This window comes from Phragmites australis, chromosome 13 (genome assembly GCF_958298935.1).
Source record: "Phragmites australis chromosome 13, lpPhrAust1.1, whole genome shotgun sequence".
NCBI classification, from domain to species: domain Eukaryota; kingdom Viridiplantae; phylum Streptophyta; class Magnoliopsida; order Poales; family Poaceae; genus Phragmites; species Phragmites australis.
In genome coordinates this window covers 25,584,818-25,612,790 of record NC_084933.1, presented here as the reverse complement: position 1 = coordinate 25,612,790, position 27,973 = coordinate 25,584,818, and the positions used below count along the sequence as shown (strand labels likewise).

Sequence of the window (27,973 nt, the reverse complement as noted above, 5' to 3'; positions counted from 1 at the left end):
CCAGCGCTGGTACGGTTGCACTGCTAGTTCGTGCCTATTGGTGCTCTCTCCTTTATGGGAAATCTAGGATTTGGCGAGGAAATGCACAAATTCACGTGTTGAGTTACATTTCCTGTTATTGAGACTCGTGGTGAACTGTTGCGGTAGCTAACTTTATACTTGGAGTGTATGATACCAAAAATGTAACGTACACCTACCATTCATAGGATTCACTTCTTCCAAAGTAATATAACAAAGTCTATGTCCCTACAGATCGTGGCTGGGATATTTTTATATTTCATTATAAAAAAAGTCCCTATAAATTACTTTACATTCTTACATTTCAAATATCACATTAGAAAATTTTGACCAACCTAGTGTAGTGCTGGGTTATAGTTATGTTTCACGTGAAAGGCAGCCCGGCTCGATGGTTGGCATGGGAAAGGTGGTCCTTCAGACGCCTATCTCGATGGCGACATTGACGATGAAAGGCAGCTCAGGAGCCTTGCAATTGCGGCGTTGGCACGTGACGACAACATAGTTAGTCTCATCCCTATGACCTTGCGGCGGTTGTGGGATGTTGTGGCTTCCCTGGCACGAGGCGTTGTATTGCCCCTCCCCCCAATGATCAGGCTCCTCCCCTTGTTGGTTCTGCTTCCCCTCGGAGCTGGTCCGTGAGGAGCCTGATCGGCCTGTGGGGGTTTGTCGAGGTGGTGCGCACTCACGACATCAGAGGCCATGACGGATGCGGCGAGATTTCAGTTGACCGATCGTCACGGTGGGTGGGTGGGGGAGCACAGGGCGAAAGCCTAGCCTGATTGGTCAGTGATGACGATGGCGATGCCCTTGGGCGTCGTTCCCTTCCATTGAGGTGTTGTTGTTGTGGCTCCCCTTCTAACCGGAGGGGCTCTTCGGGGTGAAAACCCAATCTAGCTATGGACCGGCGATGGTGGTGTCTTTGGTGTCATGTCCTCCTTGGAGGCATCATATTGGAGGTTTCCTCACCGTGATGCAATGGTTGTCGACCAAGGTGCGATTCACTCCCGGGCTCGGTAGGGGCATGCTATGACAGATTCCCTGTTTCTTTGGAGCTTGTGTCTTCGGCTCATGGCGGTCAGCTGTCACACGAGTGTTGAAGCTGAGGTGGAGTTGGAGTTGCTGCGTTGTGTTGTATGACGAGTTTAGCAACGATGACACGAAGCATTGCTCTCTCTCTCTCTCTCTCACACACACACACACACACACATTTTCAGTGGGGGTCATGGGCGAAGTCGCGACCTCGAGGCAGGGGTTGGGGCCCTCACAAGAAGTCGGAGCTACTACGACGTTAGTGTGGTGAGCTTGGCAATGATGATTCACGTCAGTCTCCGTTGTCCATGTTGGGTTGGTGTGTTGTGACGAGCCGTTTTTCTAGCTTTTGTCAGTCGTGGTGTCCCTGTAGTTGGGATTTTTGCCGATTCCCCTTAATTAATGGTGAGATTATATAGTTTTTAGGTTCGGTTTCTCTCGTAAACTAAATCAATTCTCCTCCCCTGTGAAAAAAAATAGCAAAGATCGTATCGTCCGTTCGAAAAAATAGTTATGTCTTAGTCATACTAATTTTTTAGGTAGCTAGTCCCCCACGCGTCATAGACACATGGGTTTTATGCAAAAAAAAATATAAAAGGTGTTGAGATACTTCACATGAAAAAAATTGAGGAAATTATTGAGGTAGATATTCATGAGCAAGAGAGATAAATGAGGCAGAAAAAAGGAGATGCATTTGGAAAACTCAAAGTAATTGAAAATGATTTTAGACCTCGTGCTAGAGTTATTTCATTATATGGTGGATCATGTGATATGGCAACACTTGGACCGTAACTTCCTCCACCGCCATGACATTTCTTCGACATCCACCTGCCCCTTCTGTCTCTCAGTCGTGGAAACCATTGATCACTTGTTCGTCCAATGCCCACCAGTTCAAGAAATGTGGTTGCGATTTGTGCCTAGCATTGTCACGCCTTGCAACATTTGCTCACTGGAAGCTCTAAAACCAAAACACCGCCCTGCTGCTTGTTTGGATTACCTGGAAACAGCGTATCCGCAAGGTCTTTGACAACTTGGATATGCTGCTGGTCGGGACAACATGGATGATACACGATCATCTGCACCTTTGGACAGTCCGTGCCAAAGTGTTCTACCCTCAACGGATGATATCATGAACTGATGCTCGCAAGTAATTGACGAAGTTAGTTAAAAAAAACTCATTTCTATCTCTATGTTGTTATATCCAGTCCCACCTTGAGGTGTGAACATTTGTAAAATTTTATCAAATTAATGAGAAATTTAGGTGCTTCACCCCACCGTAGGTGTAAACAAAAGTTCCTTATCAAGGATCCGACAACCGTACACCATGCATTCTGTGCATTAGATCTTATCCATCCAAATTTAAAAGAGGTAAATGGTGGCTAAACTTATGTTTATATATTTTGTTTTTTTCTTCTAGCTTATTTTCCTTATCTAGGATTGCATATGCTTAGTTCATTTTATTGCAATGCTTAGTGTAGGTTTTTATATGGTATGTTGTTTGTATTTATCTCTAACCTATGAGCAACCTATATGATTTATTACGTGTAGGTTCATTTTATGGCACTATTTTTTATAATTGATATCTTTCATGTGCCATAACTTAATCTATAGGATAAATTCCTATTGTTATCTATAACAAGTGCATATATATCTCACATGTATTCAACATTTATATGCACATATTTAGTGGGAGCATATCCTATAGGTTATAATTTTGAGACTAACATGTGTTTCTAGTGATATATTTTGTAGTCTCATGAAGCAATCAACATATCCCCGAGATATACTATGCTTAGATATTTCAATTGGTATTATTATCAAATCTTTTATTTATTTATCATCGATTTTCTTCTGTGGTGATCCTTGTAGGCTTCGCGAGTCTCAGAACATCTCATACATCTAAGGTTTATGCTTCTTCATGTGTGCCAACTACCAGTACGACAAGCCTCAATATGGACCGTACAAGTACCCACCGGTATAGCGATATATATCACTCATGTGACACTTTTCGTACGATTTCATACACTGTCTTACTAATCTTCCATCTTGTTTAATTCATCCAGTCTTCTCCACCTATCTGTGACTTCATAGAATCGTTGGATATGAAGCAAAATGAGCACAAAAAATAGTGTGTCGATATGAGCATGTGGTGGAGGAGAAAAGCGTACGAACGCCGTGAGAATGAGCAACCGCAGGAGGAACTATGGCTCAAGCGTCAAGATAAGGAGCGAATAGGGAAGACAAAGAAGGAGCGCGTTGCGGCTGAAGCACACGAAGCAAAGAGGGAAAGAAAGCGGGAGATGATCCGTCGCGTTAAAGCGGAGGGCCCCGATGCACTACGAAAGGGCAAATATCCTAGTGCACTTAGTAGAAAGCATCTATTGTAATTCGGTTTATTTTAATTCCCTAAAGCATGTTTAGTTTAGCAGCAACACGCTATTACATTTGTCTCTAGACGTATCTTATATGCCAATGTTTGTTATCGTCATCTCTTTATGCTTAGTTTCCATTCGCACAATGACGAAAAATTTTATATCCCATATAATGTTTATCAGTGTATGTAACATTTATGTCGGATTATATGATAATTGTACTTCACAACTATTATTGTTCGACAAATTAGAATTTGTATCATCCTAATGTTACTTCATTAAAAAGTTATCTACATAAATACATTAAATTAATATTAAAATATTTACAAAATTATGTTGAAATAAATTTACACACTTACTCATCCAGTTTCTTTCTTTCTTTATTCGCTCGCGCTATGATAAAACAAATTTATGCTACTACACTCTATTAAGCCCTATTATCACTAGTAGGTACTTCACTCTATGCAGAGAGATGACACGAAATGACACACTCACTCATCAAGTTTCTTTCTTATTTATTCGCTCAAAGTTATGCTACTATACTTTATTCAGCCTAATTATCACCCATAGGTACTGCACTTTATGCAGAGAGATGACACAAAATAACACACAATAAGACGCGACGTGAGCGACAAAAGTAGTGTGGCCGGGCCGATCTATTTTCAAAACCTGAGGTGGCAAATACAATGTGTTTTTGACATCTGAGGTATCAAATACGGTATATATTGCCGTATTTGTCACCTAGGTTCCGAAAACAGGCCAACTTTACGGTGTCTCACATTTCGAAATCGGGTTTTAAATGTTTGAGATGTCGAATACAAATACTAAATTTACAAATATGCTAATATATTATCTACTTATTATGATGTTTGAAGTATTTTAATAAATACAATAATATTTGTTGCTTATTTTTTTTATTTTTACCCAGTAGCTTGGTTCACATAGAAGAAAAAAGAGAGACAGTGGCAGCCAAGAAGGGACACTCCCATCCCATGCCATCGCGGCCTGTCCTGCCAGGACGTTTTGACGTTCCATTTGGCTTGGAGATGCGTGCGAGGGCGTACGTTTCGCACACCTCACCGATGGACGTCACCGGCCCAGTCCCGTCACCCAGCTCCCTCTCACCTGCCGTCTGCCACCCACGCACGCCTCGGCTACTTGCAGACCCGCTCCCCTCCTACCTGCCGTCTACACGCACTGAAACTCCGACCAACTTTTAACTGACAAATGGGTTCCACTGAGTTTCAGGACCCGGCTGCAGTCTGGCAAACCATTTGTTCCGCCGGTGCTCATCCGTTTCCCCGAGCAAAATCCTTCAATTCCCCCAACGACATTAGCATCCGTCGGATCCTGATCACACGGCTAACGCCGCTCCTAGGGCCTGTTCGATAAGGTTCGCTAAGTGTACTTGCTAAAAAAAATTTAGTTACAAATATAGTAAAATTAGTAAAAAAATTAATATATAACGTGTGAATAAAAAATTAATAAAATATAATTTATCATAATTATAATAGCTAACTAAATATTTATCTAAAAATCTATAACATACCTAACTAATTTTAGATGTGGCAAAACTAGCTACGAATAAACGGCCACTTATTCCCCACTGGTGCGTGACCCCACACACGGGTGGTCATGCTCGCTCTAACCGTTAGTCTGTCACTGAGGCACGGCACAGCAGGGCCCAGAGCCCCAGACCAACCTGCACCACCGCTACCTTTTCGTGATTGACTCCACCATGTCCCCTTCAAGCGGAAACAAACTACTCCTTCCGTTTCGTAATATTTATCTATGATTTTGGTGTATCTGTCTCAAATTGTTTGTCCATTACGATAACTAATGGTGCTTTATGGTCCATTTTTCTGTTATGCCTTTGAGTGTATGCATGTATTTACTCCAACGCTGGTGAGTTATTTGCTCTCATATTTGCATTGATTAGGGGTAGCATGGTCATCTCTATACATTTTTTCACTCGATTTCAGTATTCTTTGATTTGTACGTAATGATGGGCGTGGATAAACATTGCGAAACGGAGGGAGTAGGACGTTGAGCTCTAACTTTAAGATCATATTAGATCTAGTTTATAAGATAAAATAAAATAATCTAAAATATTTATTTTTAATTTAAAATAAAAATAAGATGATTAAATCAAATATTTTTAATCTTCTTACAGCTTTAATTTTAAAATGGTTAGAGCTACAGACAAACGTACCTAGAACCGAACCGCGCCGCGCGGGGAGCGAGCGAGAGAACGGCAGAAGGGCAGGCGGCAGGGGCGGACGGCCGGAATACGCAACAAGCGGCCGAGGGCAGGCGGCAGGGGGCGGACGGCCAGAATACGCAACAAAAGCACGAAGCCGCGGGACGGGACGGGATCGCGTCCGCCGCGCGGGGGCCAGCAGACGTGCCAAAAACGCGAGAGCGAAACCCCGCAAAGCGAGCAAACCGTGCCCCGTCCGTGCGTCCACGCCGCTCCACATTCTTCTCCTGGATTGGACTTGTTTGCTTTGACTCCCTTGCCGCCCGGCACAACGCCTGGCAGCTTAGATGGTGCTTAACTTAAGCTGCAGATCCGTCACATCGTCCCTTGACTATGTTTTTCTACACGGTGGTACTACGCACTTAGGGTTTTGATCAGTGTAGTCCTACCAGAGAGAGAGACTGGAAGTCGGTTTTGCTGGGCCACCAGTGCCGTGACTTTGATGTGTACAGGAAGACTTGAGAGGATCCAGGCATGATAGCCCTTTTCGGGATTAGACCATGCCCAAGGGAATCCCTTCACGGGCAGATTCCCGTTGTGAAGGGATTCCCGTTCCCTTCAGCGCTCCCAACGGATTCCTTTCACGGTTCCCTTCACGACGGGATTCTCAGAGTCATTCCCTTCAGGACGGGATTCTCTCTCCGTTCCCTTCGTGATTCCCCTCGAAGGGAAGCTGTTGGAGATGAGAGAAAATAAAGGGAATGAGAACGAGGAAGGGAATCGGGAAGGGAACGAAATGAAAAAAATATGGTTGAGAATAGTCTTAGAAAAGGAGCTATCGAGGTTAGTTATGATCTGTTTGGTTAGACGGAGATTTTTGTCCATTGATTTTTTTAGCTTTTTGGTTTTTAGTTTTTGATATTTTGTTATTATTTGTTTAATAAATTTAGCTTTTCAGCACATAAAAATTAGAAAAAATTCATTTTAATTAGTTGTTCAGTTTTTAGTTTATTTTTAAAAAACTATTTTTTTTAACTTTCTAAAAAACTAACTCGCAAATAAAAGGTTGAATTTAGCTTCTGACTTTTGAGAAAAATAAAATCAAATCAAACAGACCTTAGAGCGACACAGCCAAGAGAGGAGTGCTGCCACTGTTATGGTTACAAATATCGTCAGTAACCGTTTGTTTATCATGATTACCGGACGATTCGATCTGCACCGTTTTTATAAACCGAACGGTTACATACCAAACTTAAATTTAAAATTAAAAAAATAAAAATTTAATAAAATTCGATTGGTTTCTACTAAATTCCACCAAATTACTGTAATTACTACAGTAACTGTAGTTACCATCGGGACCCGTTTACAAAACTGTAACTAAAATCCTGGCCACTGCTGCTACATGCCCGCTTGGTTGGCTGGCTCTTCCTACCTCTCCCAACGCAAAGTTAAGAGGAGAAAGGGCGAGGAGCTAGGAGTAGGAGGAGGGCATGAGCTTCGGGGATCTCTTCGACGGCGGCGGGGCCGCTGCTGGCATGCAGTACCCGTACGGCGCCTTCGCGTCATCGCCGGCTCTCTCCCTCGCGATGGTACGTACGCGCCCGCGGCGTCCGCTTGTTGCCAATGTGTTGTGCGGTGGGGCTCTTTGGTGCGGTCGAGTGATTCGGAAACGTGTGCATTTTTTACTCTCGATTACAGTCGGACGCCGGACGCCACGGAGATCGCAGCGGTGGGCGGATGGGTTCGGTGTCCCATGGCGGCGGCGGGAACGCGATGGATGCGTCGGAGCTGGCGAACAAGAGCCTGTCGGTGAGCGAGCACATCGGTGTCGTCTCTGGCGGCGGCGAGGACGACGAGGACGCCGAGGCTGGGAACCCGCGCAAGCGCAAGAAGCGGCACCACCGCCACACGCCGCAGCAGATCCAACAGCTCGAAGCGTAAGCACCCCGCATCGATTCGTCGCATTCTCTCGCGCCTGCGTGCCCTGCTCATGCATGGATGGTTGTGCAGGGTGTTCAAGGAATTCCCGCACCCAGACGAGAAGCAGCGCGCAGAGCTGAGCAAGCAGCTGGGCCTGGAGCCGCGGCAGATCAAGTTCTGGTTCCAGAACCGGCGGACGCAGATGAAGGTAAGCAAGCGGACACACCCAGCTATGTACGGTATGTGCTTAGTTCGCGCCATTGGTGCAGCTCTTGACACGGGCACACGGCTCTCTTTGCATGGTGATGAACTTGAATAGAATCAACTGGAGCGGCACGAGAACGCGGTGCTGAAGCAGGAGAACGACAAGCTGCGCGCCGAGAACTTGTCCATCCGGGAGGTAATGAGGGACCCGGTGTGCGTCGGCTGTGGCGGCCCAGCGACGCTTGGGGAGCTGTCCCTGAATGAGCACCATCTGCGCGTTGAGAACGCGAGGCTCAGGGACGAGCTCACCCGAGTCTGCGCCCTCACAGCCAAGATCATCGGCAAGCCCATTTTTCTCATGGCGCCGCTGCACATGCATCAGACGCGTCCTATGCCAGGCTCGTCACTGGAGCTTGTAGTCGCTGGTGCTGGATCAATGCCATCGAGCACAATGCCCGTCTCAACGATCTCTGAGTTTGCTGGCAGTGTGTCAAGCCCAATAGGCACGGTGATCGCGCCCATGTCGATGGTTGGCATTGATAAGTCCATATTCTTGGAGCTTGCAACGAGTGCAATGGATGAGCTTGTCAAGATGGCGCGGATGAATGAGCCGTTGTGGATTCCAAGTGTTTCCTCACCTGGCTCGTCCGCCAAGGAGACACTAAACTTCAAAGAGTACTTGAGGACCTTCTCACCATGCATTGGGGTGAAACCCGCTGGGTTTGTGTCTGAGGCTTCTAGGGAGTCTGGCATTGTCATCATTGACAGTAGCGCTGCTCTTGTCGAGGCCTTCATGGATGAGGTTTTACTTGTGCACTATGTCCCTTCATTTTGCCATTGCCTGTATGCTTGAACTTACACAGTTATTTGAACTATTGCCACAGGGACGGTGGTCCGACATGTTCTCGTGCATGGTTGCCAAGGCATCAACCGTTGAGGAGATCTCAACTGGCGTTGCAGGGAGCAGAAATGGTGCATTGCTGCTTGTGAGTGTTACATGGTCTCTAGTGTTCAATCGTTCATAACATGTATATCATGTTTCTGTGGTTAAGCATGGCATCTGCATGTTTTCTGTGATATTTGCAACAGATGCAAGCGGAGCTACAGGTGCTTTCGCCTCTTCTCCCTAAAAGGGAGGTGACTTTTCTTAGGTTCTGCAAACAGCTGGCCGAGGGTGCATGGGCTGTAGTGGATGTTTCCATTGATGAATTCTTGAAGAAGCAATACCAAGCTGCAAACGTGAATTGCCGGAGGCTGCCTTCAGGTTGCGTGGTGCAAGACACCCCCAATGGTTGGTGCAAGGTACATCAATAGCAATTCTCTTTACATCTTGTTCTCGAAAGATTTCAGGTAGGTTTTATGTTTAATTGTTTGCCAAATCATAGCAATATTACCATGTTATCATTGGTTCTGAAATTGAAAGTCTACAACTTCCACTGTTACGGTCCAGTATATCAATATGAATTTACGCTTGAGATGGCTCTGGTGGCCACGTTCCGACCCCTCCAAGCAAGGGCTGCCCTCCCCTGCCCAATGAGCGCGAAGTTGTTGCCCTCTTCGATGCTTCAGTCAGGTTCGAAGTCGGAGATGGAAATTCCACTCTTTTCTGGACGGACGCTTGGATTGATGGCCGCACCATCTGTTTCGTGGCACGGGACCTCATATATTGCATTGCCCCTTTGTGTTTGAACACTAGATCTGTCAAGGAGGCCCTGCTTAATCACTGTTGGGTTTGTGACATCTTCGACCCTCTCTCCGCCACTGCTATCTCCCAGTATCTACACCTTTGGTCGGTACTCGAACACACCCATTCGAATGGCGGACAAGACCGCACGGTTTGGCTATGGAGCTTCTCTGGTCTCTACTCGGCTAGGTCCGCATACTTGATGTTGTTCCAAGGATCCATCCGCTTTGCCGGTGCCGCTATGCTTTGGAAAGCTTGGGCACCTCCCAAAGTTAAATCTTTCGCCTAGCTTGGGCTTCACGACCGTTTGTGGACTGCCGACTGGAGGAGGAGATATGGTCTCCAAGAGGACGGCTCTTAGCAACCGGAGACCATTGCTCATCTTCTTGTGCACTGCATCCTAGCTCGCAAGATATGGTGCCAAGCGCTGGGCACCGATGTTCATTCGGAGGAGCTCTCCTTCCTCGATTGGTGGACACACCTTCACGAGCGTGTGACAAGAGATCTTCGCAAAGGATTGGACTCTCTAATCCTCCTCACCTCTTGGCGGATTTGGTTGTCACATAACAATATCATCTTCAATGGATGCCAAACCTCGACCGACAACCTGGTGGCTCTTATCAGGGAGGAGTCCACTCGTTGGTGCGACGCGGGGGCTAAGAACCTATCTACTCTCCAGGACTGGTTGCGTTCGCATGGCTCGGTTTTCTAATTAGCGTCTCTACTTTGCTTTCTCGGTTGCAAACTTCATGTAATAGTTCATTCTTTAGCCCTCGCGTTCAACCGTTTCACGGTTGTTGCTAAATTTTCTTCCACTTAATATAAAGATACGCAGCTCTCCTGTGTATTCGAGAAAAAAAAAGTATATCAATATGACTTCACCACTCTTTAAAAAACAATCATGTTAGTATCTGAGATTTTCTACCCCATTCTCACAGTAATCATAAGGTGCTTCATTAGTTCCAGTTCTCCATTACCAGCATGAAACTATTGAACAGAATACTTGGTATTGTTTCGTAGTGTTTCAAGTGGTTTGGTTAGTTTATTTTGTTGTCTGCCGATAGTCATGAATATAGTGTTCGCAAGTCGTTGGGGTAGGCTCATGTCCTCAATAAATTATTTGTTGTTACGAGCGCACCAAACAAAATTAATGGATTGGTCAGCGGGGAGGGGTTTAAACAATTGATTTCAGAATAATAAAATGATTTTCTAGATCCAACACTTCTCCCCAAGCATGCTCCCTAGCTCTTGTTTAATCAGGGGCTCCAGTTCTCCAAGGGAATCAGATAGTTCTCTACTCCTGGGGCTGGGGTTGAGCCCCTTGGGTAACTTCTTGTCCACAGTAAAACCGATGTGTCTCCTCGTAGAAATCCTGGCCAGTTCTTCTATTGTTTAGCCCAATGAAGAAAAGTCATTTTCTCCTTGGGTTTTGCACCTGAGTTTTGTCTAATTATGATCTGAAATGCTTATTGGGTTCATAGATGAGTGGTTCTTTGTCAATTTTCTGAACTTGAAAAATGGTAAGGGAGAACTGAATCTAGTCCACTCCTGACAGAAATGCCAGTTTCGACAAGTTCTTGATTTCGACAAGTTCTTGATTCGACAAGTTAATTTATTTTAATCCTTCATAACAGGTAGTAGTTCCTTATTTTAAGGGTTTCATGAGGAATATGCTTTTGCACTAATTTTATGCCATTCTTTCAGCATATCATTAGGCAATGTGTTAATAATTAAGATACCATAATCAGAATGATGTCAGAACTTGTGGCCAGACCATGTGCAGAAAGATCACCTGTTCCTAGATCAAATTAGAGATGCTGTCACCTCAAAAAAGATACTCCATCAAGTTTCCTTATGTCGACTTATTCATTTATGTTGTTTGGGTTCTGCTCCTGTTACTTATTACAATGTGAGCATTCAGTACTGTACTAGTTACGCTGGGGGCACGATGATAGGTTAGCATTTCAAGGTAGCCTTTATAGTCAAACACATCCCTTGTCTCCTTTTTAGGCCGTGTTTGTTTGAGCTTCTGCTTTTGAGCTTCTCTGAAAAGCAGTACTTTTGGCTTTTCTGAAAAGCTGCTTTTGAAAATAGGTTGTTGGCTTCTACAATAAATTTTTGATTTCTCAGCACATAGCTTCTCAGAGAAGCACATCTCAGCGAGCTTCTCAGCTTTAGTTCATTTTCCTCAGAAACAGGCTTCTGACTTCTCCAGAAGCCACTTCTCCAGAACCTCGTTTGTTCTGGCTTCTGGCTTCTGACTTCTGCCAGTAGCAGAAACAGTTTCAGAAGCAGCAAACAAACACAGCCTTAGTATCCCAAACACTGGCTAGAGCATTGTACCGAGCCATAAAAACCTGGTTTATTTGGCACTGTTTACCTAGTACCTACAGTGTTGTGCTCTGTTGTAGAATTGCAGTGCAAACCTCATCTTTTAGTGTATTGCATCTCAAGACATTTGCATGTGAGCATGCTTGATGTGCTAACGGATGTTGTTGCATGGACACTATAGGTCACATGGGTTGAGCATGCAGAATATGATGAGGCATCCGTGCACCAGCTCTACCGGCCTCTTCTCCGGTCCGGCCTCGCCCTTGGTGCAGAGCGGTGGCTCGCAACACTACAACGCCAGTGCGAGTGCTTTGCCATTCTCATGTCATCAGTTGCAGTGCTCGAGCATGACTCGGCAGGTACAGAAATTTGATAAGTGCAAGATCTGTGTAGCATGCCCTACATGGGATGCATCCTTAAAATAAAATGATAATGTGCCACATTTGCTACAGGTGTTTCACCGGAAGGGAAACGGAGCTTGTTGAAGTTGGCACAGAGGATGACGGAGAACTTCTGCGCAGGGGTGAGCGCATCATCTGCTCGTGAATGGAGCGAACTGAATGGCTTGAAGGGCAGCATTGGGGAAGATGTGCGTGTCATGGTACGGAAGAGTGTCAATGAACCTGGTGTGCCGCCAGGTGTGGTGCTCAGTGCAGCGACATCAGTGTGGATGCCTGTGACACCTGAACGGCTCTTCAACTTCCTGCGCAATGAAGGGCTGCGTGCTGAATGGGACATCCTCAGCAACGGTGGCCCTATGCAGGAGATGACACGCATTGCCAAGGGGCAACTGGATGGAAACTCCGTTACTCTGCTGAGAGCCGACGTGAGTATGAGCTGTCACTGTAACTTCCTAATTGCTCTTTGTATTTGGGTGAGAATGTGCTAGTAGCACGGTGGTAAGTCACTTAGTAGTTGGTGCTACTAACCAGGGCTTGAACCTAGTTCTAAAAACAAAGCGTCTCGCTGTGCATCATTTTCAGCGTGGTCCTAGGGGCCATATAGGTTTTCATTGATCCTGGCCGGCCTTCAATGCCTTTTCTCGAACTTTAAATGCGATGTCATGGTAGGTTGTCTTTCTCCATAGATAGGGTTTTTTTTTCTCTTTGTCTTTGGGTGTCTATTTTTTCTTATTGCAAAGCTACCTAGTTCCTCCTAAGTTGATCTAGTTTTTTAAATTGCTCCTTGTATGCTTGTCATGATTGTTCACAAACTAATTCAATAGGACAGAACTAGAACTGTAGATATGGGCAAGTGTAGAAATGCCAAATGCCGAGTATGATGAAACTTAGGGACTTCATGCATTTAACTAAAATTACTGGAGAGATTGACACAAAAATGTTTTTACGTTTTCAAATAGAACAGTGCCTCTTCTGAATCCTTTCTAAAAGTTACATTCTGAGCTGTTGACACTAGAGGAGAGCACAAAGATTCCGTCAGAGGGAGGGAGGGAGAACAAGTAAACCCCATCAAATTCAAATGTTCACTGAAGTCAAGGGAAGATGAAAAGATGATAATGCATGGCTGAATAATTCAAGGAAAGACTAGACTGGTTACTAGAACCAAACATTACATTATATCTGTGAAAAGGTAAGGTAGTGCCAAGCAAAGAAGTACAGATCTGCTCAAAGCCGTAATAGTAGTAGGCTAGTAGCTAACAACTTTGCCACAACCCTTAAAAATTGATAGCATCCAGACAGACCCATCACACACAGTAAAGGTCTAAAATCTTTGTTGAACTTTCTCTAGTCTTAGTCAAATTGACTGTGATTTGTGCATTTGCCGACCTTCCTTAATCATCAGCAGAAGCAATAGAAGAAAATCTCAAATCATTTTCTGTTATTCTGAGCTGTGGATATCCTCTTAAGTATGATATAACGTTATATGTTCTTCTGGTTCCCCTTATGTTTTCTCCTCATTCAACCTTAACTTCTTGTATTTACATTTACAGCCTACAAACACCAACCAGGACAGCATGCTGATTCTTCAAGAGACGTGCATCGACAAATCCGGTGCAATGGTTGTGTACGCCCCAGTGGACATCCCAGCAATGGAGCTTGTCATGGGTGGAGGGGACTCGACGTATGTGGCACTCTTGCCATCCGGTTTTGCCATTCTGCCTGGCGGGCCTAGCATCAGCGGCGGTGGGCACAAGACAAGCGGATCACTGCTCACAGTTGCGTTCCAGATACTTGTCAACAGCCAGCCCACTGCAAAGCTCACCGTGGAGTCAGTAGACACCGTCAACAACCTTATCTCCTGCACCATCAAGAAGATCAAGGTGGCGCTGCATTGCAACGTCTAGACATGGAAATGGAAGATTTTTGGCCTAGTGTGGGCAACCGGTGATTAGTCTGAGTCAAGAACGAACCGTGAAATAGAATTAGACCTTTGCTAGGTGGTACGGATCGATGGAGCAGGTCCGTAGCACAGAGCAATGGTGGTGGTTCGGGCATTGACTCGGCACCAATGGTGACTGGTGAAGTAATCTGCATTTTGGACACCACTGTAGTTGGTCATCCATATATATGCTTTTGTGGGGTTCTAGGGACTAGGGGGTCTGGAGTCGTCATTTTTTTGTTGGCTGGCTGTGGCTCAGGTTTTGGTATCTCTGTTTCTTTTAGTTACAGCAAATGTAATGCTTTCTGTAGGAGCTCCGATTTGTCGTTATGATTGGTGTAACTCTGATACTCTACCTGTCAATGTCTGGCAAAAGCAGCATTGTATGGTGAAACTCGGATCAATCTGAAGCTACTCTCTTTTTTTGCGAGTAATCTGAAGTTACTTTTAGAATAGTATCGGAGTTTAAGAGAAGCGTCAGGTTATAATGGACGCCGCTGTATAAAGAACAGAGCTTCCGGCGTTTGCTAGCTTAGGTGAGGGAGGAGATGGTGCGGATCTCACCCTACCTCTCGCCGGCAAACGGGCCTCCGGCGACCTCTCCCCGGGATAGCCCCAGTGCGGCGGTGTCTCTCGGCCGTCTGCGACACGACTCTGATCTGAAGCGGGACCCGGAGGTCAGCCCTTGGCCGCCACCGATAGCGGGTCCAGGCGGACGGAAAACGCCTCAGGTTGTATCCCAGATCTCAGGGCTGCCTCCAGAGGCTCTACATCTTTCCTTCCCAACCCCTACCTCCTCTTTCTCTCCGCACATCCCATCCATTTCGCCTCCTCCTCTCCCCTCGCCTCCTCCCCCCCCCAGCACCTAGATCGGACTGGGACCTAAAACTTCAACACCTCTGGCGGCGTAGCGCGCAGGTTGGCGTGTGCGAGAAAGTGTTTGCCCATAGATCGGGAGCCCTCTCCCCTTCGGCAGGACCCCTTCGTGGTTCCGGGCAGAGATCTGGGTGGTCCACATTGGGGGGAGACTGCAGATCCTTCGCGCAAGTGGTTAGGGAGGCTCCGCACGCGAGATCCATGTCAGGCCGTGAGCGGTTTGCCCCCCGCCGTGGGGGCTTCGGCCCTTCGCGCTTTGCCCGTGGTTGGGGCCGTTCTGGTGCCCGAGCTGGTTTCGGAAGAGGCAGAAACGGGAGTCACCTAGGTCGCCCTCTGCACGACCAAGAGCAATGGGGACAGTGGAACACAGAGGAAAGACAACAAGAATCCATCGAACACCTCGGGGAGCCCCAGACCCATCAAGGTGAAAGCTCCAAGGGGAAGGAGGTTAGACAGGAACAGCAAGAAGCCATGGGAGGAACTGTTAATGAAGGGGGCGAGGACTTAATCAGCCAAGGGGGGCTTGATAATACTGGAGCCACTATGGCAACTCGGGATTTCCCTCTGCGCAATCCTTGGGATTTGGTTACCCCTTATTGTGGATCGGCTGCCCCTGACATGGGCTTCTACTTGATCCCTGCTGGATCAAATGTTAAGAAAGCCAGGGACATGGCCAGCTGTGCCCTAATCACAGTTAAGGAGGGGACTGTCTCTGCTAGACAAATAGAGGCTGAATTCAGAACCCTAGCTGGAACCAATTCCACTTGGAGGTGGTATGCCAAAAAACTGAATGACAACCAGTTCCAGCTAAGGTTTCCCACTGAAAAGAAAGTTGAGGAATTATCTCACTTTTTAGAGATGAGAATGAGGACAGTTCCTACTGCTATCATCAAAGTCAGTCAGTGGTCCTCCTCTGTGGGATCAAAAGGGGCGCTGGAGGTCGCCTGGTTTAGAGTCAAAGGCATCCCTTTTGCCATCAGAGATGAAATTACAGCCAGTTATGTTGCCTCCCTAGTTGGGTTAGCTGTGGAGGTCGACAAAGAAAACCTGGGAAAGTTTGACTATGTGAGAATCAAAATCGCTTGCAGATCTGTAATCAAAGTGCCAGCTATTGTTGAGGGGGTGCTAGACCTCCATTTTTATGATTTCACCTTCCAGAGAGAAGTTTCCCAGGAGGGAGCTACAAATGCAGCTGGAAATAAATGGGTCAGGGTGGACAAGGATCCTGAACACCCTTCACCTAAAAAACCCAAGTCTGCCGGTCAATGGGAGGACAAGTGCAAAAATGATACTTCTGCCCAGTTGGGGGGGAAAGGCAGTGCACCAGCTAAGAAACTAATGGCTGATGCTCAAAAAGTATATAGCTCAATGTGTCCCTCACCCACTCTTGGGGCTGTTGTTGATAAAGGTAAAGCTCCGGAGAACATCCCTAGTGAGGATGAAGAAGCTGATGAGGGGCTCATACTGGGTGATATCATTGCCCCAGGAGGGCAATCTTTGGTGTTTGCTCATCAGAACCCCCAAAATGTCTGTGAAGAAAATAGGAGACTTTGGGTTGTCCAAATCCCAGTCATAGGGAGTACTGTCATTAATGAATACGGTTCTAATTGGACTAGGTCCTCGTTTGATCCCCTAGCAGCCATAGAAGCAAAATTTGCTATCACAAGTGGAGTAAAGGAGGTCCAGGGAATCCTACCCATACAAGACCCTGTTGCTGAAACCAAAGAAATGGTGGAACCAGCCATACCCAGGGTCAGTGAGCTTGAAACAAATAAAGAAACAACCTTCTCCTTGAGTTTCGGTGATGAGCAGGAAAGACCCCCTCTAGAGCTGAGCCAGGAAGAAGTGGAACCTCAGGAAAAGGCCTCTTACCAACCCAAAATATAAATAATGATAAGCATCATTTGGAACTGTAGGGGGGTCTCTAAAAAAGGTATGGGGACTTTCTTGAGGGAGTTAATCCTTGATCACCAGGCTGACTTCATTGGTTTACAGGAAACCATGAGGAAGTCCTTTAGCAACCAGTTTTTTAGGAAGATAGATGCTAGGAATTCCTATGCTTGGCACTGGCTGCCCTCTTCCGGCAGATCAGGAGGAATCCTGTGTGGAGTAAACCTGGATAGGTATGATGTGGACTCCTTCTCTTCGGGGAGATACCACATCCTGGCCAATGTGATCGAAAAAAAAACATGAAATGGGCTATGGCCACTGTTTATGGCCCCGCACATGAGGAAGAGAAAGATCAGTTCCTCCTTGATCTATCTAACCTGTGCTATGCTAATAAACGCCCCATGCTCATTGGGGGTGACTTCAACATACTCAGATTTAGCACTGAAAAGAATAAACATTTTCACGGAAATAGAATCACTGATATGTTCAATGCTATCATAAACTCTTTTGAGCTTAGAGAACTGGCCATATCTGGTGGTAAATATACCTGGAGTAACAATAGAACTAATCCAACCTTGAAAAAATTGGACAAGATTCTTATGACTAAAGATTGGGAGCAATTGTTTCCCCTATCCACACTAAAAAAAATCCCAAGGTATACCTCTGACCACAATCCCCTTGTTCTGAACACGGGGGATGAGACTGCCAGACCTCCAAAACCTTTTTGTTTTGAGTTGTCCTGGCTCTCTCGACCGGAATTCAGACAAAACATCTCTAAGATATGGGGTAAACCTGTGTCAGCTAAATCTAACTTAGAAGGTTGGTTAATAAAAGGAAAGAGGGTGAAAAAATGGTTAAAAGGATGGGGCAACAATGTTAAAGGTCAGAATAGGAAAAAGAAGAAAGACCTGAGCGAAGAATTACTTGCTCTTGAGAATTTGGAGGAAGTAGATATGCTAAATGATACGCAACTGCGAAGGAAGAATGAAATCCAGCTTGAGCTGCTTCATATGCTGGAAGAAGAAGAGATCTACTGGAATAAAAGATCCAATGCTAAATGGTTGCTTAAGGGAGACAATAACACTGAATTCGTCCACAGAGTTGCTAATGGCAGAAAAAGAAAAAACACCATATTCTGCCTTCAGCAAGATGATAGAGTGATTGAAGGGGATGACAACCTCCTACTTCATGCAACATATTTTTATAAGCAGCTCTTTGGCCCTGATGAAAGTCCTTTGTTCCATATGGCTGAAAGTTGCTGGAGCAATGAGGAAAAAATTAATAACCATGAGAATATTGCCCTAACTCGGCCTTTCACAACAGAAGAAGTGAAAAGTGCTGTCTTTTCTATGGAAACTAATACTGCTCCAGGTCCTGATCACTTACCCATTGAATTCTATCAGAAATGCTGGGATATTATAGGGTGCGATCTCATGCAGTTGTTTCAGGATTTCCATGATCTTAAACTTCACATATGGAGACTGAACTATGGGGTTATTATCCTGCTTCCTAAGCTGAAAGAGGCAAATAAAATCCAACAATATAGGCCTATCTGCCTCTTAAATGTTAGTTACAAGATTTTTACGAAGGTGCTGACTCTAAGGCTGGAAAAATGCATACATAGACTTATAGACAAATGCCAGAATGCGTTTATAAAAGATAGAAATATCATAGAAGGAGTGATGTGTCTTCATGAAGTCTTACATGACACCAGAATAAAAAAAAGAAGAAAGGTGTAGTGCTTAAACTTGACTTTGAAAAAGCTTATGACAAGGTCAATTGGGAGTTTCTCTTCAATTGCCTTCACCAAAGGGGGTTCAATAACAAGTGGTGTGATTGGATGAAAGCTGTGGTCACCCAGGGTACCCTAAATGTCAAGATGAATGGAAAATTGGGCCCCTATTTTCAAAGCAAAAAGGGGGTCAGGCAAGGAGATCCTTTGTCTCCCTTTCTCTTCAACATAGCTGCTGATACCCTGGCTAAAATGATTAATATGGCCAAGCAGAACCAACTCGTTAAAGGTTTAGTACCGGAATATATTGATAATGGAGTTACCATTCTGCAGTATGCTGATGACACAATTGTTTTGCTGGATGACAATGAGGAAATGGCTATCAACTTAAAACTGTTGTTATATAACTATGAAGCTATGTCTGGACTTAAAATAAACTTTCAAAAAAGTGAAGTCCTCATGATTGATCAAGAGGGAGACAAGAAACACAGATATGCCGAGATGTTCAACTGTGCTACTGGAGATTGGCCTACCAAGTATCTTGGTGTTCCTGTTTCAAGTACCAGGTTGCTTGCGACGCATTGGTTACATCTGGACGAGAAGCTAGTTAAGAGACTAGATGGGTGGCAAGGTAGCTCTCTTTCCCTTGGTGGAAGGACTACTTTAGTTAACTCCAGTCTGAGTAGTGTTCCCATATATCATATATCCATGTATCTGTTACCCAAAACTATTCATGCCAAATTGGACAAAACCAGGAAAAGGTTCTTTTGGCAGGGGGGCAGAAAAAAAAAAGATATCACCTTGTCAAATGGACTAAAGTATGCAGTCCCAAGAGTAAAGGTGGGCTGGGAATCCAGGACCTTAGGAAATTAAACATAAGCCTGTTGTGCAAATGGTGGTGGAAATTGGAAAATGAGATTGGCTTATGGCAGCAGATTGTTGTCAAAAAATATATCAAGTTGAAAAGCATTGCCCAACTTAAAAGTAACCCTAATCAATCCCCTGTGTGGAATGACCTTTTGAAGGTGAAAGACCTTTACCTGGCTGGCAGAAAAATGAGAATTGGCAATGGAAAAAAAAAAACAGATTTTTGGAGAGACGCTTGGTGTGGTGAAGTTTCTTTCATGGACAAATTTAAAGAACTCTTTGAGGTTTGCAAGGATCAGAATATGACTGTTGACATAGCCGCTTCTAAACATTGGTGTTTCTCGTACAGAAGGTGGCTCAACGAGAATATGCAAAATCAGCTAAGAAGACTGAAAGATATCCTTTTGACATGTGCTCTGTCCAATGAAAAAGATAAGCCTATCTGGCGTTGGGAAAATTCGGGGAAGTTTATTGTAAAATCAATGTATAAACATCTGTGCAGAGATCACAATGGTTTGACCTATAATGAGGTCTGGAAAGCCAGGATTCCCCTAAAAATTAAAATCTTCTTGTGGTTGCTGCTACAAAACGCGATTCTTACTAAAGATAATCTTATTAGAAGAAATTGGACGGGTGACCCCAGATGTGTCTTCTGCTCTGACCACGAATCCATTTCGCATCTGTTCTTTGATTGCCCCATGGCCAAATACGGCTGGAGCCTAATCGGGTGGGTTATTGGTGCTAAGTGCCGGCCATCAAACATTGAGCAGTATAGTATTTGGGTCAGGCACCATCTTCCAGGTGGTGGAAAATTTCATATGATGGGATTAGCTGTAGTTGTTTGGGCAATATGGACATTGAGAAATAGGGTGATCTTTGATAAAAAGTTTGTGCGCTCTCCAACTGAGTTTATCTGCCTTGCTTGTTCCTTTATGCGCTATTGGGCAGGTCTCCAAACTGATCAGTGCCAGGATATGCTGCGGAAGGGCATACACATCCTTCAAGAGACGGCCCTCCAGCTCCATTCCAAGAAACACAAGAACGATGCTGAGATGATCGCGAAGATTCAAGATGAAGCTGGTGAATCCGATGCAGCCATTGTCAAACTCTCCTAGGAAAGAATTCAAGGCTGTGCTGCTTCTTGCAAACCGGCCTTCTGATCCGTCTCTGTGCTGTATGTCGTGCCGTTGGCTTTTGCTTTCTTTTGCTCCTAGCACCGTGGTTGATGCTGGTAGTTCACGCTGTCTCCTCTCTGTACATATCTGGGCAGCTGTGTGGGCGTTTGTTTGAGACTGCCCTCGGTGCTGCGTTGGTGGTTTCTACAGCTGTGTATTCCTTTTAGCTTTCAGTCTTTGTTTTGCTCCGTCGGAGAAAACTATGTGTAATTTCGTTGCTTCCTGGTAATGAAATTCGGGGAGGCCCCGTTCTGGAAAAAAGATCACAGCTTCCCTAATTTGTGACTAAATTCTGAGTTCTGCAGAAAGAAATCGATCTGTTTGGGACAAAGGTGTATGATCCCAACTGTTCCAGAACGCGCGGTGCGCGACTTCCTTTCGGCGGCTCGGCGCTGGGCAATCACCATTCATAGCGAAGCACAGTCGCCAGTTGCAGAACAGATAACCGGAAGGACGACCACATTTGTAACGTACCCTGAATGTAAGGGTCCAATTTGTTCGCACTATACTGATTGTTCAGCACAGATGCAACTTGTGATGGCGATGTAGAGCACTGGATGATGTACACATTGTCATCGAGGAAACGTTTAGGTATTGCATCGGACTGTTCACGGTGCTCGTCCACCATTCCTCTGTTTTCTATTCCTTGTTCCAAAGTTTTGTGGTCTTGTCAAAACAAACCGGCTCCTGTCAACTTGTCTTGCTCATAAGTTGGACCACAAACAAGATCCTCCTATAATGTATTAATGTACGTCCAAAGGACAAGGATATTATGCTACTCTGTGCAGGTAATTCTGCAGACACAGTTGGCTTCCAAAAATCAGTGGCGGACCAACCTAGTCGAGTTTGGCAGGTAATGCGATCTAACCATATCTAGCACAATGCACATACATTGACAAGTTTGCACAGAAGTCTTTTCCATGGCCTACCTCCTAAAGAAGTACTGCTGCTACTCTGCTAGGATAACACAGCAGAGGCCACGGCCCACGAGATCATAAAAAACAACCAAAAGGTTCTAAGATAGGGCACTGCACACATCACTGGTTTTTGGGGAAACAGTAAACGGCATGTAAGACCAATTAGGACGGCTATCTAACTGTGCAGCTACATCTGCCATACTGTATTAACAGTTAACAATAAGGACGGCTCTTCATAGCTTCTTTCTCAGATACGTTGTGTTTTTGTTTTGTTTTTGGCTCTATGCATCTTTAATATGTAGAGGTCGGGATAACTCTTATCTAGTTGTATTAGTTTGATGTAACGATAAGAATTAATAAAACTTTTTTTAAAAAACAGTTAACAGCATAGTTTTACTTATCTTACAGACAGATGCGATGACAGAGCTGTAATCAGAAAGCCATGTATGGCAACACTGTTAACTGAATGACCAGGCCACCGTGTCAGCGCAGCTGGACATAAAGCTATTACCATCTACAACGAGCTCATGGAGCTTTTGCTGTTTCTCTCACCAGCGCATACTTAGCAAGTAGGCCCGAAAGCTGAAGGAATGAACCCACACCATCACAGATTCTCATGTGCGCAAATCCTGTTTCCTGTACAGATAAACAGAATATGTTTATTCAACAGATGAGAGATTCAAGACAATCTACTGCGCCTGTGTAAGTTACAAGGGTGTAACACAGCTGGATCCATTCCTACTCTTTTCCTTAAAGAAAAAGGTTACAAGGCTGTGAAGTTACCTTCAACATTTCCAGCTTCAGATATTCAGCCATGTCATAGTTCTTGACAACACGGAAGAGAGTAGTGATTATATCAGTAGGAGAGTATCCCAAATCATAAAGCTGCTTCAGAGCAGAGCAGGCCTCGTCAAACTTCCCATCGAGCACATTTTTCACCATATTCTTGACGTGCAAGGGATGCGGCTGATCGCAAACCTGGACCAGTACAGCGTCAGAGTGTTAGTATCAACTGAACAAATATTGCACATGATGAAGCAGGGATAAGTTGTGCATGAACCTTGAACACATTTTCTTGATTAATAAAGCGGAACCCACTAAATGTAGCTTGCAGATTATTCAAAGCTTGTCTCATATCACCATCAGCAGTAAAGATGATAGCTTCAAGCCCCTCTGGCACATAAGGAACCTAGGTTGAACAAAAGTCGAAACACAAGATGCAATTAAACTTGGAGCCTGACTGGGAATAATTAACAAAAAAACTGAAACGAGCAGTACGGTCAAAACCCGGTTTCACGGTTAGACCAGTATAACATTCAGGCACTTAGAACAAATCAAATAAACTAAGCCTGGTGTCTACATGATCAATGGGTTTAAACAGACAGAAGCCAAAATTATTTAACTTAAACACTGTTGGGAGTTGCTTGATTGCAGCCTTGCAAGTCTACAAGGCCTTGTTTGGGAGCCCATATCCCAGCCCAATCCCTCAAAGCTTTCAACAAAACAGGAATCCCTTAAATAAGCATTGAAATGTATGGGTATTTAAATTATAGAATCTGAAAGCTGTGCTTATTTGGATATATCTGACGTCACAACACACAATGGGTAATATTTGGTAAAAGTTCTTTTTACTCTTGCAAGGAAAGCATGCTAGTTTATCTGGCAAGAGGTTTACACTCAAGTAGCATACAACATTTCTCCTAACTAATTAGTTTGAAATGGTTACGATTCAGCAGCATTTGCAGATCGACTATCATATCAGCAGCAAAGCTTTCAACAAGACTAACAAAGATTGTAATTGTAGGTATTATGGTGGAGCAGTAGCCAAACAACCGATTTAGGATCGCAGAAGAACAAAAAGGAAGTGGCCAGCAAGATGCAATACCCATCCGGTGCACAGATGACATATGCATTGTTTCATGGTGATACTGGAATTCAAATCGTCAAATTATAGCTCTTTACTATCTGTTCTGCAAATTGACAATCCAACTGGTGAAATGATTTCTTTATACAACCATAAGCTCTTTTATCAAGACAAACTGTAACTAGTACACTTTTCCTCTTCTCTACTCCTATAAGGCTTCTCTTTTTCTATTTCCTACAATATCGTTGGGAGCTAGCTCATACATATGGTTTATTAACATACAAGGATCGAACATAGATAGCTTGGTAGAAATGAGGCAGATAATTTTAGAAATAACACTTTAACAGTGTGAGAAATTATAAATAAATGATAAGGCATTAACATGCTTTCAAGGTTATGCGAAGGAAACATGACAAATGCAAGAGAATTCAAGTGTCAAAATGGGCTCTCTTAAACCTTCGCAGGTGAAAAAGCTACATAAAAGTTCACATGGTATTACGTCCAGGAGTGGGAAAATGGTTCCAACAACTATGTAAAGCGGTTAAGTATCAATCTGTTGTTCTAGGTGTCTAGTTAAAGCAACCAAGGCAATAACATGGTAGGTAAGTCCTTACAATTATAAGAGCATTGTGTTTAAGACATGAAAAAGTCTCAATTACACAAGTATGACAACTGTGTTTTCTAATTGTATGACATCAAAAATTACTAAAAATGTAATTTATACAGAACTACATTTCACGATACATCCACTAATATCATCTCCATGTGACAAACCAAAATACTTTTTGTATATTAGTGGTCAAATTTTCAAAAGGTTGATTGCACGAACCCTAGAACAAAATCTATTCTGGAGTGGAGTAAGCACCAAACACTACCTTCTCAGCTCCCACCACAACCATAAGGCGGCCAAGGATCTCCTGATCTGAGAGCCTAGAGAACCTGACAATAGCACAGCGACTTTGAATGGGTTCGATTATCTTAGATGAGGTGTTGCAGGCCAGCGCAAATCTTGTGGTGTTCGAATATATCTCCATGGTTCTTCGCAGTGCTTGCTGTGCTCCTGATGTCATGCTGCACGTAGCAAGTGTGAGGTTCAAATACAGCCTTAATTACTCAAACAAAGCTACCTAAATCCCCATAATTGAGCAACTGTATGCTTAAACATCATAGTAAACATTGAACAAAACTCCCAAACTTCAATTCAAACTCTACCAAATAATGTCGCATAACTCTTACAGATGGAGTCGCCACTGGGTTTATCCATCGTACTTTGTCACTACGCAGAAAGCCATGTACAAGTAACAACCTTGCCTTAGTGCAAACAATCAATGGTGAACTAAGAACAGCGTTCATAACACATCGTCACATCCTTCTCTTGTTGCAGTAATTACCCTCATCATACTTTGATAACGCTCTTGGAATAGCATTACCTGTCAGCCTCATCCAAGATGACGATCTTGTGCCGCCCCGGCTGCAATGTGACCTTCTTCTGCGCAAACATCTTGATCTTGTTCCGCACCACATCCAGCCCCCTGCAAAAGCACGAATCAACCATCACGCACCCAGTCCACACCACACACCACCCATGCGGGCCCCATTCACCGATACAAAATCACGTTACGGTCGCAGCAACCTGTCGTCAGAGGCGTTGAGCTCGAGCACGGCCTCGCGGTAGCTGGGCCCGAGCATCTCGTGGGCCAGCGCCAGGATGCTTGTCGTCTTCCCAGTCCCCGGAGGCCCCTGGGGAAGGAAACAGCAGGAGGTAGGGTGAGCCACGCAGTGCCGTGGAGCGCGCGCGTCAGGTGTTCGAGGAAATGGCGCTTACGGAGAGGATGAGGTTAGGCATGTTGCCGTCGCGGGCGATGACCTCGAGGCGGGCGACGGCGTCGGAGTTGCCGACGACGTCTGCGACGCGGGTGGGACGGTACTTCTCCACCCACGGGATGTCGTAGGTGTCGGTGGGGGCGGCGGCGGAGGAGCCAGCCATAGCGCTCGGGTGGGTTACGCTTGCGCCGCGGGAGGAGAAAACCGCGCGGTAGTGGAGGGAAAGGGGGAATTGACGGAGCTATCTTATTGAAAAATTATAAAAATAGTAGTAAAATTAGTAAAATTACAATAATAGATACTTATTAATATGTGGAGCGTTGATTATGAGTCTATCAATACTTTGCGTAACGACTTTCTATGTATAAGTGGGTTTAAAGACCTATCGGAATGTGGGTCTAACAAAACAGGGTGCCACAAAGGCTTTAGGCGCACCGAGAAGACCAGTCGACATACTATGTGTCAACATGTGCTACTTCATGGTTTGTCAGCACTCTGCATGCCAATAGGTGCTAGCTGGCCACCTGAGCGATTCAGCTTCTTTCCCGAACGCTTATCTTTTGACGGCCGAGAGCAACGGCGTGCGCAGAGGAGAGAGGGTGGCGGCGCGTGGAGCAGAGCGAGCGGCAAGGCGCAGAGGAAGAACCCACAATGTCATACAATCGCCGGTAACTTTTTTTTTTCTATTTAGATCAGAATAGGAATAATAGCAGGTAGTATAGAAAAAATCTAGGTAGATTTTTAGATAAATCCAGTAGAGTAAAATTAGGTTAGAGATCTAGTTTTATACAATAATAGATAGAAAATTTAGAGTATAATTTGTGTGGTATATATAGAATTAGATATTTACAGTGTTTAGAGATTTTATTGAAGGATTTCTGTGGTATATTTTGATTAGTAAAGTCAAGAGTGTTTACAATTGTTAGACTAGGATTTTCGAGTATAAATAGAAAATTTAGAGTAGGAAATAGTTTAGGTCTATTATTTAGAAATTTTGGTATATGTCAAATATGATTTTTTTATTATATTTGAGCATATTTAGAGTAGAAATATTCGATACATTCAGGTTTATTTATTTAAAATTGTTGGTAGAAATTTCGTAGTGTTTGATAAAATATTTTTGAGGCATATTATTGATTAGGTGTGGTTTATTATTCATGTATATTTTTGGTTAGATTTGGTAATTTTAGTTTTGGTTACATTAGATAATGTATACAAAATTTAGGATTAGATAAATTTACATAGAAACATAGGAGTAGAGGAAGAAATATAGAAAAATGAGGGATATAGAAATTAGAGTAGAAATGTAGTCGGTACCAGTAAGATTTTTTTTAAGTTAAGATTAGTTAGAAATTTAGGAGTAGTTAGAAAATAGGAATACTTAGAATATTAGAAATTAGGAAAAATAGTATGATATGAAATAGTTAGAAAAATACTATATGATTTAGAAAATTGGTAGAAAATAGTTATAAATTAGGAATAGAGAAATAGTTAGAAAAATTAGAAATACTCAGAAAAATAGTAGGAAAATAGTTAGTGAATATTAGAGTTATCGAGTAGACTAGATAATTTAGAAAAATAAGGAAATAAAATTTAGAATAGAGTATGTATGGTTCGGAAAGCTATAGGTAGAAGATATAGTATAGTTAGTTATGAAATGTAATATATTCTAGATTTGAAAATTTGATATTATTATACGTACATATTTTTTGTCAATATAGGAATTGTTTATTTGAATTGTTGAGGATTTTCGCAGTATTGTATTTAGGTACGTGTATAATAGATAATTTAGCATAGAGCATACATAGTTCAGAATTTTTCAATAGTTAGAAAATCTAGACTAGTTTGAAATCGAATTGTTATGAATATGCAGTAAAAAATATTTTATAGCCGCAGGATATTTAGAATGGAAATGGAATAATTTTTTAGTAGCAATCATTTAGAATGATATAGTATGAACATAAATGGTATGTTAGTTGTGATATTTGACAAGTGTTGAGGTTGAATAGATTTTGTGGTCTTAGCTGTTGTATGTTGATTATAATTATTTAATCTGATGGAGTATAGTATGGTTGTTAAATTAGGAATATCAATTGTAGTAGAGTTTAGGGTTTTTTATGGCACTGGATATGTCATGCATTGTAACAGTGGGGTGGATTTAAGTAACTTTCAGTAGGTGGGTACATAACTGTATAGTCCGGGATAGTTATGGCAGGCCCAAGTGTTAGGTTGACTATATAATCTGTTGCAACATAGTCCGTCACATCAACGGTTGATGGTGAAGGTTTTGATTCCTAGATGTCGAGAAATCGGCTGGTAGTGGGAGCTCTGGGAGGTTACATGTTCGAAGCAATAGAAACAATTTGTGTCACTAGGGTTGAGATGGTTTTTTTTCCACTGCATGCTTGCAGAAACGAGCAATCTTTCTTTGACAGAAGACGAGTCTAGCACCGTAGAAGCTGTAGGTGAAAAATGTTTTCTATGAGGAGGTGCAGGAGAGTGTGGTTCCGGAGGTAATCCTGTGAACTAGTGCACCTGTTAAGATACAGACAGCAAGAAAAGAACGTAACAACGGGGAAGATAATCATATCACGATGCGTGCTGATCAAGGAGAGCAGGACAAGGTACTTGTGGGCCAGATGGAGACAGATGACGACGAGTTCTGCACATTTGTAGACTTAGGTGCAGTAATTCCGAAGGAATGGTTGAATTTTGTATTGGAGAACTTGA

General features: G+C 43.8%; 2 protein-coding genes across 2 annotated transcripts; one reads left to right on the top strand and one right to left on the bottom strand.

Annotated features, from left to right (window-relative positions):
• Positions 1-7,059: 7,059 nt before the first annotated feature.
• LOC133888757 (homeobox-leucine zipper protein ROC4-like) lies at positions 7,060-14,491 on the top strand. Its single transcript, XM_062329103.1, has 9 exons — positions 7,060-7,208; positions 7,318-7,556; positions 7,630-7,747; positions 7,859-8,545; positions 8,628-8,729; positions 8,833-9,045; positions 11,940-12,117; positions 12,211-12,584; positions 13,710-14,491. Exons 1-9 carry the CDS (start codon positions 7,110-7,112, stop codon positions 14,061-14,063), a joined length of 2,364 nt encoding a protein of 787 aa, XP_062185087.1. The 5' UTR covers positions 7,060-7,109; the 3' UTR covers positions 14,064-14,491.
• A 7,409-nt stretch (positions 14,492-21,900) lies between these two features.
• Positions 21,901-25,474, bottom strand: LOC133887724 (replication factor C subunit 4). Its single transcript, XM_062327691.1, has 7 exons — positions 25,245-25,474; positions 25,053-25,159; positions 24,850-24,951; positions 24,295-24,490; positions 22,616-22,744; positions 22,339-22,533; positions 21,901-22,191 (listed from the first exon to the last, which is right to left on the bottom strand). The coding sequence occupies exons 1-7, from the start codon at positions 25,404-25,406 to the stop codon at positions 22,081-22,083; spliced, it is 1,002 nt and encodes a 333-aa protein (XP_062183675.1). The 5' UTR covers positions 25,407-25,474; the 3' UTR covers positions 21,901-22,080.
• Between the last annotated feature and the right edge of the window lie 2,499 nt (positions 25,475-27,973).

Excerpts from the sequence above, each read along its gene's own strand:
- LOC133888757 (XM_062329103.1), top strand. The coding sequence starts at position 7,110 with ATGAGCTTCGGGGATCTCTTCGACGGCGGCGGGGCCGCTGCTGGCATG. Across the intron at positions 8,546-8,627 it reads TCGAGGCCTTCATGGATGAG|GGACGGTGGTCCGACATGTT; the intron begins GTTTTACTTGTG and ends CTATTGCCACAG. Across the intron at positions 9,046-11,939 it reads CCCCCAATGGTTGGTGCAAG|GTCACATGGGTTGAGCATGC; the intron begins GTACATCAATAG and ends TGGACACTATAG.
- LOC133887724 (XM_062327691.1), bottom strand. The coding sequence starts at position 25,406 with ATGGCTGGCTCCTCCGCCGCCGCCCCCACCGACACCTACGACATCCCG. Across the intron at positions 22,745-24,294 it reads TTGTGGTGGGAGCTGAGAAG|GTTCCTTATGTGCCAGAGGG; the intron begins GTAGTGTTTGGT and ends TGTTCAACCTAG. Across the intron at positions 22,534-22,615 it reads ATCAAGAAAATGTGTTCAAG|GTTTGCGATCAGCCGCATCC; the intron begins GTTCATGCACAA and ends GTACTGGTCCAG.